General features: G+C 37.9%; 1 protein-coding gene across 3 annotated transcripts in view; it reads left to right on the top strand.

Moving 5' to 3' along the window:
• MAN1A2 (mannosidase alpha class 1A member 2) overlaps positions 1-11,826 on the top strand; it is a 164,396-nt gene that overhangs the window by 112,800 nt on the left and 39,770 nt on the right. For all 3 annotated transcript variants that reach the window (XM_029946784.1, XM_029946781.1, XM_029946783.1), the window contains one exon: positions 9,944-10,059. In XM_029946784.1, the coding sequence (XP_029802644.1) occupies positions 9,944-10,059 (116 nt within the window). The remainder of the gene's footprint in view (positions 1-9,943; positions 10,060-11,826) is intronic.

The following is an 11,826-nucleotide window of genomic DNA, read 5'->3' as shown; positions in this document are numbered from 1 at the left end:
CTGTGTCTTCCATCTGAACACGATGCAAGGTTTAGCATACTTTTATTGTTTCATTGCCTAACTTCATCATGAACTTGTTGTTCAAGGTATTAATTTCTTTGTTCACTATTTCTTGTCTATCTTATTCTGTTCTTCTAGGTCTTTTAAAAACTTTTTTTAATGCTTATTTTTGTGTGAGAGAGGGAGAGAGAGAGAGAGAGAGAGAGAGAACACAAGTGAGCACAAGCTGGAGGGGGGGGCAGAGAGAGAGAGGGAGACACAGACTCTGAAGCAGGCTCTAGGCTCCAAGGTGATAGCACAGAGCCTGACACCGAGCTCAAATTCATGAACTGTGAGATTATGACCTGAGCCAAAGCCAGACCCTTAACTGGCTGAGCCACCCAGATGCCCCTCTATTCTTCTAGTTTTTAAGAATTACCATTATTTCCAGAATACCTCTTCTGGTAGTTTTTAAAAAGTTGGTTACCATACCCCTTTCCCTCTCTTCTACCCAGGTGACCTTCCTAAGTCAAAGTAAAGATCCTTATGTAGGAGATCTCTTTACCTATAAGCTCATTTAGTCACTGGGCTTTATCTCTGTTTTTCCAGCCTCAGACAGTCCTGGGTAGGATTTTCTTTTGACTTGTGTTCTGTATTCTGTCTTCTTTCAGCTCTTGAACTCTTTCTTTTTTGGTGTTCCCATTGTAATTTTACCCTGTGTTACACCTCCTAGTTCATTTCTCAGTCACTGGGAAGTCCTTTTCTCTATTTCCTTTTACTCTTCATTGTCATAGCCCTTTCTAGCTGGCACTCCATCTCTCTTCTTCCTGTCGTGATATAGCCTTTTAAAGAAATGTTTATATTTGTTGGTTTTTGTTGCTTTCTTTGTATTCACTTCTTAATACATTGTATTCTGGATATGCTTTTTATTACTCCTCTAAAAGTAATTTCTTATGTGGCCCAGGAACTGTCCTGTAGACTGGTCCTGAAAGGACAGTGTAGTTGTTAGCTATTTCTGTATAACAAACCACTCTAAAATTTAGTGGTTTAAAACTATTATTTCTTCAAAATCTACAGGTTGGCTGGAGGTGCTGCTGATCCTACCTGGACTTACTTATGTGTCTCAGCGAGTGGGCAGGTTGGCTGATAGGGCATTGCACACCCCCCCACCCCCCCAAGACACAGCCCTGCTCCCTAGGGCTTCTCACCATCTATCAGGGGCTGTGCCCTGCGTCTTTCCATGACAGTAGCAAGGTCCCATAAAAAGAAGTCGAGCATATCAGGCCTCTTAAGGGTTAGAAACCAGCATGACGTTACTTTTTACCCCATTCAGACAAGGCCAGTGTGCTTTCAAGGAATGGGAATTTGTTTCATGTTCTTCTTCACCTGGCTTCTTAAATGTTGATATTTCTAGGAATTTTTACTTCTTATCTTTTCCATTTTTGCCTTACGGGCCACCTCTCTTTTTACAGGAAGAACTGTGTCCTATATAGCTGTGAAATCTGAATCATCACCAGGCAGACTACGTCAGACTAGCCTCTGGCCTGCGTTTATTCGGCCTACAAGTTAAGAATAGTTTCTTTTGTCTACATTTCTTAAGGGTTTAAACAACAACAATAAAACAGGGGAGCACACAGCAGAGGCTGTATGTTATCTGGCCCTTTATAGAAAAAGTTGTCCTTCCACCCCCTGATAGAAGTCAGTGTTTCATTACTGTCAGTAATGGTGCATTACCTCCGATGTACAAATATTTGTTTCCTGATTGTGGGTATCCTAAACTCACTAGGTACAAAATTGAACTTACTATCTCTTCTTTAAAATTTATTCCTCATTTTGATTCCTTGTTTCACCCACACTTTACATAGCCTGGCCTGTGCCAAAAATTTGACAGTCTGGCCAGATTCCTGTCCTGTTGTTTTTGCCTTCTTTGTAACTCTAAACTCTGTTCCTTCAGTTCTTCTTCCCTTTAGTTAATTTGGGCCTTCTGTTCTCTCCCTTATTTCAGTATACCCCTTACTGCCTGGTGGGATCTAATCATCATCTCTGACATATAAATTTTATTTGATGTATTGGGACTGAAAAGTGGCTGTTGCAGGGTGCCTGGCAGCTCAGTCAGTTAAGCGTCCGACTTCAGCTCAGGTCATGATCTCATGGTCCGTGGGTTCCAGTCCCGCATCGGGCTCTGTGCTGACAGCTCGGAGCCTGGAACCTGCTTCAGATTCTGTGTCTCCCTCTTTCTCTGCCCTTACCCCACTCACACTCTGTCTCTTTCACTCTCTCTCTCTCAAAAATAAATAAACATTAAAAAAAAAAAAGGTGACTGTTGGGGTGCCTGGGTGACTTGGTCAGTTAAGTGTCTGACTTTGGTCCACGTCATGTTCTCACAGTTCATGAGTTCAAGCCCTGCTTCGGGCTCTGTGCTGACAGCCCATCAGAGCCTGGAGCCTGCTTCAGATTCATGTCTTCCCCTCTCTCTGTTCTCTGCCACTCATGTTCTCTCTCTCTCTCTCTCTCTCTCTCAAAAATAAATAAACATTGAAGAAATGTTTTTTAAAGTGGCTATTAACTTGTAGAGTACCATTTTGTTTAGCTGTGTGCTGGAGGCTAAAGCCAGAATGTAGGGGAATAAGGAGCAAGCAGGGGAAGAGAAAGCAGCAAGCATTAAGTTCAAACTCTTTTAAGAGAGGATAGGAATGGAGTTTGGGCATTTGGGTATTTTTACAAAATACATTCTTACTGCAGTTCCCTGAGTAGTTTGAAATATTGTATCTGGACAGTGAGCTATGAGGAAATTAAAAAGCTCTTAGTGCAAAGATGTTCACAGAAGATTAAAAAACTCCAAAAGGAAAATCTTAATATGAAGATTTTTGTGCACATTTCTGATAATTTATAAGAATGAAGTGTTTTAAGTTTTTTTTTAATTATATTTTCAGTTGATATTTCATGTGAACAATTGAATATACTACAGTTATAGACATCTTAGTGTTGGAGGAAATTAGGAAGGAGGTTAAAAATGGATACCTGTAAATTTTAGTAAAACTTGTTACTATATTCTGTAAACCTTTTTTTTGGTCAATTTGTAAGTATTCGGTGTTATGCTAGGTATTACTGGTTATCCCATAATTATTTGTTTCCCTAAACTGAAAAAGAGTGAGAGACTATGAAAATGGAATCATTTTTTATGAAAAAATACCTTAAAATAAAAAAGAAAGAATACCTTAAAGATAAGTTATTATAATTGTGAAAGTCTTTTCATATGTGAAAATGGAAAGTCAGCCATTTGTTTAAAATTACTTATTGAGTTACTCTATAAGTAAGAATTGTGTGAGGTGCTATAGAATATATAAAGAAACTTAAGCCAATGAATGTCTCTTGTCAAGTTGCTCATAGTTTAGCAGAGTCTAATTTCCTTTAAGGCAATTCAGATTCATTAGCTAATTTTTTTCATTTTTCTTTTTTTTTTTTAACTATTTTTTTGATCTGTCAGTTTTCAAATAAGTGTGTTAAAATCTTATATATTTGCCAGTTTTTCAATGCAAATTGATCAATTTGGCCATATGTATTAATTTTTTCCTCTTAGTATACTTAAAATTTTTTTAATGTTTATTTTTGAGAGAGAAAGAATGTGCATGTGTGCAAGTGGGGGAGGAGCAGAGAGAAAGGGAAAAAAGAACCTGAAGCAGGCTCCTGGCTCTGAGCTGCCAGCACAGAGCACGATGTGGGGCTCGAACTCCTTAACTACAAGATCATGACCTGAGCCAAAGTTGGAGGCTTAATTGACCTAGCCACCCAGAGGCCCCTCTCTTAGTATACTTTTAAAATATACTTATTTTTAAATTGTTTTCAGAAGATAGCTGCATTATTTGCTTTTTCATGGTATAGTAAATTCTCCTATTGACATAATTGAATTCTTTCATGACTAGTTTTCCTTATGTGCATTGGAGTTTTGTTTTTTGTATGTTTGTTTTTTGAGAGAGAGAGAGAGAAGGCACAGTGAGCAAGGGGCAGAGAGAGAGGGAGAATGCCAGGAGGAGCAGGGCTGGAGGGGGGGGGGGGGGGGGGGGGGGGGGGAGGAGCAAGACTCACTCGGCGTGCCCGCTCACCCAATATGGGACTCAAACTCTTGAACCATGAGATCATGACCCGAATGCAAGTCAGATGCTTCACGACTGGGCCACCCAGGCTTCCTGCATTGAACTTTCATTTGCAAGCTCAGTTTGAGTGAGAGCTTCATGAAGTGTATGTTACTTCTCCATTCCTGGCAGTTTTATTAATGCCTCCACTGGCTCATCAGCTCAGAACCTACTCTTTTTCACGCTGGAGTCTCAGCTCGCCCAACGGTGTTATGCGTGTGTTTCCCCCGGTGTCGCAGGTTATCTCAGGCTCAACCATACAGCTGTCTCTGCTTCCTTCTTCTAGTCTAGCAGTGCCCACAATGAGTGAGTGCTTTGAACCCCGTTATGTTGGAGGAGGTAAACTTCTAGATGTCTTTATTCACTTCACTTTCAAGAAACAGAAACTTCTGCTTTTAACACAGTGGGTTTCTTCATATTTCTTACCTACGTTATTTCATCCTTTGTTGTTGGTATGGGTTTCAGGGAAAGGGCAGGATTTTGCACGAAGTTAAAAGATCGTCTTGACAAGAGTCATATGACAACTTTTAAAAAGTTTTTCTATAAACCATCTAAAATCATCTTGAGTTACACAGTGGTTGCAAGCTTACAAGTCCCACACCATCCAGAAGTACTGGAGTGAATGAAGAGTCCCTAAGTTTCCACCTGCTTTGATTTTTATTCATGGAAGGACAGCAGTGGGAGCAGATTAGGAGACAGGGGAATGAGAAATCAAACATATATAGCATTAACGAATCATCCAGAAAGAGTTCAGCTTGAGAAAGCTTTATTAGGACTTCTGCTTTATGGTGGAAGATTAAACTGTAACTTCACCACTGTGGCCAGCCATCTTCATTGAGACCACAATGAAATGGAAGTATAGACAAATGTAGCAAGCAGTAAACCCAAGATGGTAGGAGAATTGGTGGTAAATGGGAGATCATAATGGACTGACTCTAAAGCAAAGCCTGACACATAGCCCACCTTTCTTTAACTTAGCCTATACAGAAAGCATCTAGCCAGAATTCCCACTCAAGAGGGAGACCTTGTGGCCAATAAGTCTGCTCAGTGAGAGAGTACCCACTGTTTGGTAGAGAAAAATCCACACTAGCTACTGAGAACTTCATTCTTAAGTACAGAAAAATAAATAATGGTTGACTGGTGCAGTAGGATATCAAACAGCAATGCATACATACAACAACATGGTTAAATCGTAAGCACTGAGATCTAGAAGACAGATGCAAGAGAATCTGTGATACTATTTGTTAAACATATCACTGGACAAAACTAAATAGTAGTGGTTGGGAGAGGGTATTAGATGACAGCCATGTAATAAAAAGTGATTACCCCAAAAGTTAAGATATTTGTTACCTTTGAGGATGTAGGAATTATAATTGAGAAAGGATACATGGAAGGCTTTTGGAGTACTGACATTCTTCTGAGTAGAAATTATATAGATGTTCTCTATAAGGAATGTAACATTTATGTTTAATATGCTTTTCTGTGCACATGTTAAATTTCACAGAAAAAAGTCAAAAGGAGATCCTAGAGGACATGGAAGTAGTTCTATAAATAAACATATCTAATTATTTTGGAGAACTCTGAGAAGATACTGTATTCACAAAATAGGAATAGGGTACTTTGAAAAAGAAAGAACTAGAGGACAGAAAAGAGGTAAAAGGTATTAATTGCTTACATTAGAAACCTCAGTAAAAGGACTAAAAGATAAAATTCATTTTAAAAAAAAATCCCAGAATATAGAAACAAAGAGAGTAAAATTTGAGAGAAAAGGGTAATAGAAAAATCAGTCCAAGGGTAATAGAAAAATCAATCCAAGGAGTCCAATCTCCAACTAATGAGAGTTTCAGAAGAGAGAAACAAGCAAAAACTGGAGAAAATAAATAAAGATAATAGAAGATCATTTTCTCAGAGCTGAAAAATACCAATCTTTAGTTTAAAAAATGCCCAGCACAGTGAATGTAGGACAAAGTTTAACCAGTATCAAAATGAAGATATAAAGCTTGGAAAGACAAGTTGAGTGTGAGGAAGGGGGCATTGAGAGAGAACACCTTGAGCCCATAAAATAGCATCACAGATGTTTCTCACTCAAGACACTTGATGTTACAGGACATTGGAGCAGGTCCTTTGAGAACCTCTGAAGGAAAATGATTTCCAACATTGAAGTTGGTCTCTTTATAAAATGAAATTAAGAAGGAGATCATAATAAAGCTGCAACCCACATAGTCTTTCTTGGGAAATCATATAAGAATATGAATCCGTGCAACAGGTGTGAAGTAAGACACAGTATTGAGGAAATACTGGGTTTGACTTAGGAAAGCAGGAAAAGAGAAGTCTGAAGGTGACAGCTTAGGAGGAAGGTCTCTAGAATTGATGAAATGCAGGCTGACAGTGTAAGTGACATGACTTCAGGGATGGGAAAGAATCAAAATGGTAAAAGAAAAATATGGGAGACAAAACAAAGGCAGCTAAAAATCTGGGAGGATAAAACCTGAAAGCTATTTGAGAAAGTCATGGTTAAAACAAGAGGACAGCTAAAGTAGAGCATGTTTTTAGGCAGTTGGTTGGAGTCTAAGACAAGACTGGGCAGCTGGTAAGATAGTAACAGTATCACTAACTGAGTGAATCCCGATGTTTTGACATAACCACAGAATTGAGGTAGCAGTATTGATGGGGATATTTTGTCATAGTTGTTGGGATATAGCTGTTTTAAAACAGTTGCTCGCCAGATATAAAATGACTCCCTTCTTGTTCCCTAGCAAATAATGCACCTAAAAGGCATCCCTAAATCTTACTTTGTCCTATATGTTCATTAAATATGAGGGACTTTACCTGTCTACTCAGTTCCATATTGCTTTAATATTCTATATGTTATCTTTAATGATTTCCAGTAGCCATAAAATATTTAAATCTTTTAGAATTAATTTAGCATATAAGTATAATTTATCCTCTCAACCCATCATCATATATTGCCATCATTATAAAGTTGAAATTCAATTGTGATTTTCTCATGTGGTCTGAAGCTTAGAGTAAGGGACCGACCGTTGCTCCTCTGTCTTCTGTTCCTCTATGTGTCTTCTCTAAACCCCAAACACTTAATGTTGGAGACTCAGGAAGCCTACATAAGGCAGAGAGGTCCTTCTTCTAGATATTTAGATGGAAAACAAAGGAAGTCTTGAAGCCACCAAATCATTCTTGAAAGCATATGGCATTTTATATGAATGGCTATTTTATGTGAACTTGACAAATCATGTAGTAATTGAGGTTATCTTTGGAAGCTGGGTATTGATTGTGAGGGCCACACGAGGGAGATTTTTGGAATGCTCAGAAGTGCTCTGTATTTCCATCCTAGTGGTGGGTCTCTGGGTGTATACATATGTGCAGTTCATCATGTGTACTAATGACTAACGGAAAAAAGTGAGAAATAAGAGCATTTGAGAGGCAGGCTATTGAGAGTACAACCACATTACTACAGTATTAGCAGACATGTTCTTTATTTTTTTATTTAAAAAAAATTTTTTTAATTTAAATTTAAATTTAAATGTTAAATTTTTTTTAACATTTATTCATTTTTTGAGAGACAGAGATAGAGCATGAGCATGGGAGTGACAGAGAGAGAGAGGGAGACAGAATCCGAAGCAGGCTCCAGGCTGTCAGCACAGAGCTCGATGTGGAGCTCAAACTCACAAACCGTGAGATTATGACCTGAGCCGGAGTTAGACACTTAACTGACTGAGCCACCCAGGTGCCGCATAGCAGACATGTTCTTTAATGTGACTGGTAGCACTTCCCCTCATCTCTTACTTTCTGAAACAAAAGATGATTTAATTACACAAGTTTCATGCAGTCTAGTAATGAATAAGTATACAAAGTAAAAACTGTAGGACTGCTTTCTTAGAGGTAATCCCTCTACACAGTTGTCTTTTCATACCTTTTCTATGTATACAATAGTAATTTTTAAAATTACAAATTTTTAGTAGTATCAAACTATCTTCTGAAACTTGTCCTCACCGTAACAGCATATAATAGATATCCTCCAATATCAGATTACAGATTCACCTGATTCTGTTTAATGATTGCATATTCCATTACAGTATGTTTGTACTGTAATTTATGTAGCTACTTCCCTAGACATTTGAAGTTATCTTCTGTTTTTACTAATGAATATAGTGCTCTGATGAAGTTTTTTTCTTCTTACATCTGTACATGTGTGTGCAAGTATTTGTTGCAAGATAATTCCAGAAGTAGAAAACCTTAAATTTTGATAGCTGTTGCAAAACTGCCCTCCATTTCCAGCAACTGTGAACCATGACTTTATCTGCATTGGGCATTAACAATTCTTTACTGTGTTTGCCAGGGCGCCTGGGTGGTTCAGTTGGTTAAGTGTCCAACTCTTGATCTCAGCTCAGGTCATGATTTCACTGTTTGTGAGATCAAGCCCTGCTGTCAGCCCAGAGCCTGCTTGAAATTCTGTCTCTCTCTCTCTCTCTCTCTCTCTCCCTCCCTCCCTCCCTCCCTCCCTCCCTCTCTTCCCCCCCCTTTTTCTCTGCCTCTTACCCACTCTCATTCTCTCTCAAAATAAATAAATTTAAAAAAATACTTTAAAAAATGTTTGCCAATTAAGTAGACAAAAGGGAATCTTGTTGTTTTAATTTCCTTTTCTCTGGTCACTGATGGAGTTGGACTTCCTTTATTACATTAATTATCAATTTCTGTTTTTTTTTAAAGTGTGTGCTCTATAGTGGTTTTCCTTATTTAATTATCAGAGTTCTTTGTACAGGGCAGTAACCCTTACTTCTATTCTGTATGTTGCAGATATCTGTTCCTTTTCTATTTCTTGTCTTACAGATTCATTTATGGTAGCTTGTACCATATGTCGCTATACATCTTTTTCTTTGTGGCTCCTTCATTCTGTTTTGCCTTAAGAAGATTATTCGCTCAGGAAGAGCAGACATTTTCTTGTATCTTCTGGTATACTTACAGTTTTGTGTCTTACTGTTAATCATTAATCCACCACAAATTTATGTTTGTGAGCCAAAGATACAAGTACTAATATGCTTTCCCCCCAAGCAGATAGCCAGTTGTCTCACAAACCATCCGTGGTCCATCCTTCCCTCGCTAGAGTGGAAGCCCAGTGCGGCACTCCATGAACGATCGACAGCTCACAGAAGTGTGCTGTTCTTTTCATGCAGGGAGGAGATGCGTTTTTAAACAAAGCTTCAGAATGTAGGGCAGAGCTTGTCAAAAGTCAGGGATAAAAGAGTACAATTGTCTTGGGAGTTGTGATGCTGCCTTGGATAGGATTATAGATGAGGTACAATAAGAACATATGTAGGACAAACATATACATTATGCAAGATATGATTCCAAAGGACTTCTTGGGCTTTTTTCTCCTAATAGACTTCTTTTAATCTACTGTCTATAGCACAGAAATCACCATTAGCCGTCCTATAGAAAAATGGGTTCTTTTTGGTTAACATCAGATTCGGGTATATATCTTATTTAGTCTTCTAGCTTGTATAGTTAAAGTCATTACCATATGAAAGATAATTGCTTTCAGTTCTGGAAAAGTGTGGTTGTGTGACAGTGTACAAACTATGTGGCTGAAGAAAAAGACTCCTAAACATGTGACATACCTCACCCAGCAGAGAGGTAAGGCTGGAAAATTGGAGTACTTTTACTCGACTAAATTTGAAGTAGGCTGGAAGTAAGGCTGTTGACAGAATTTTTAAATGATTGGCCAGTAGTAGTCATTATCATTGAAAAAGATTATTGAATTGTCTTCTGTCTTCTCTCTCCAACACCTCCATCCTTCTCTTTTTCTTTCATTACAGATCATACGTCAGTTGGCGGGCTGGGAGACAGTTTTTATGAATACTTACTGAAAGCATGGTTGATGTCAGATAAGACAGACCACGAGGCAAGAAAAATGTACGATGATGCCATTGAGGTAATTCTCATCAGAACATTTTCCTGCTGACCGTTCTGAACGCATGGTGTGTTTATAGTGACCAATGAACACCTTGTATGCATTTTATTATCTGCCCTCACTATGGAGTTTTAGAATTTTAGTATAAAAGTCTTATATTGTTTTCATTTATTGAGGCATTTTATTTTATTTTTTTCATCTTCTAAATATAATTTATTGCCAAGTTAGCTAACATCCAATGGATACAGTGTGCTCTTGGCTTCAGGAGTAGATTCCCATGGTTCATTAAAGAAATTGTTGAAGAATTTAGTGTCACATATTTATGTATGAAATTTATTTTAATTATGTTTAATTATTGTCTGCCCAGACTGGAAAAACTTCTGATATCACACATACATTTCCATAAACTTTTCTTCTTTCAAATGACATTGAACTTATACATGGAAAGCCTTATGGATAAAGAATAAGGGCAAATGCTTATCTAGTACTTTCCACATGCCAGGTGCTATTGTAACCCCTTTTATGTAAGGGAAATCAAGTAATCTTTACTATCATTTTATACATGAGGACCTTACAGCACAAAACGGTTAAATAAGTGCTGGCGCTCACATATGTAGTTGTGATGGAGCCTGGAACTGAGCAGTCTGGCTCCAGGGCCTGTGCTTTTAGCCACGTTACTGTTTCATATTTACATAACCTTTTACCACAGTGCTGTGACAGCTTAACACTGGAACAGGTTTCCATCTTGAAAGCACTTAGATGCAATATTACCAAGCAAAAACTGTGAAATAGAGAAGTGTGTGTAACCACTTAAGTTATTTGCTTTCTGATCCGCTATAACCCCATAGCCCTTTAGTGATTTTAGTCAGTTTTTAAAGTTACATATATTTATTTTTTTAAATTTTTCACTCATTTATTTTTATTGAAGTACTGTTGACACACAGTGTTACATTAGTGTCAGGTACAAAACATAGTGATTTGACAGGTCTGTACATAATGCTGTGCTCACCATAAGTGTAGTGACCGCCTGTCACCATACATTCCTTATATCCCTGCGACTCACTCACTCCGTGGCTGGAAGCCTGTGTCTGACTCTCTGCCCATTGCCTATCTTCCTACCCTCCTCTTCCTTCATCCCTGATACTCTTCAGTTTTGTATTCTCTCCTTTTTTTTTTCCCATCAAAGCTGTTTGTGATTTTCAAAGAAACACATTTAGGCCTTGTTGGTTGTATATAGATTTCATATATATTAACACCATTCTGACTGTAGTTGATGTTCAGTATGCGGAGTTATAGTCCTTTTGTTTTTAAAGCAAAGCAAAAATCTTATTCTTTTTATATCCTTACTTTTTGGTGAACTAATTTCCTATAGTTGTTTAATGCAGAGGAGTTAAACTAATACTTGGCATGTAGTGTTCTTTCCATTGTGGGCAGTCAATAGATGGTTCTTGAGTAGGCATTTATTGAGTGCCTGACATGTAGAAAATGTGCTAGATGCCATGAGGCCCACGAAGATGAAAAACATTGACCTCGCACTCGAAAAACTAATCTTTTCATTTGTGCTTCAGCCTACTGTGGTTAAAAGAACAATAAAAACTTATAAATCAAACATTTATTGACTGTATGCTACACTTAATAGGCCTTGTGGAGTATAACATGACAAATAAGGCATAGGCCTTATAGTTCTGAAACAAACATCCTCATTATAAAGAATACACAGTAGATTTTTTCCAAAGCTGTTATTGAACTTGTCAGAGAACAATCCACAAACATGTGGGTTAATTCTTT

Source organism: Suricata suricatta, chromosome 8 (genome assembly GCF_006229205.1).
Source record: "Suricata suricatta isolate VVHF042 chromosome 8, meerkat_22Aug2017_6uvM2_HiC, whole genome shotgun sequence".
Classification (NCBI taxonomy): Eukaryota; Metazoa; Chordata; class Mammalia; order Carnivora; family Herpestidae; genus Suricata; species Suricata suricatta.
Note: the sequence above shows the minus strand (reverse complement) of the source record. Positions and strands in the feature narration are given on the sequence as shown.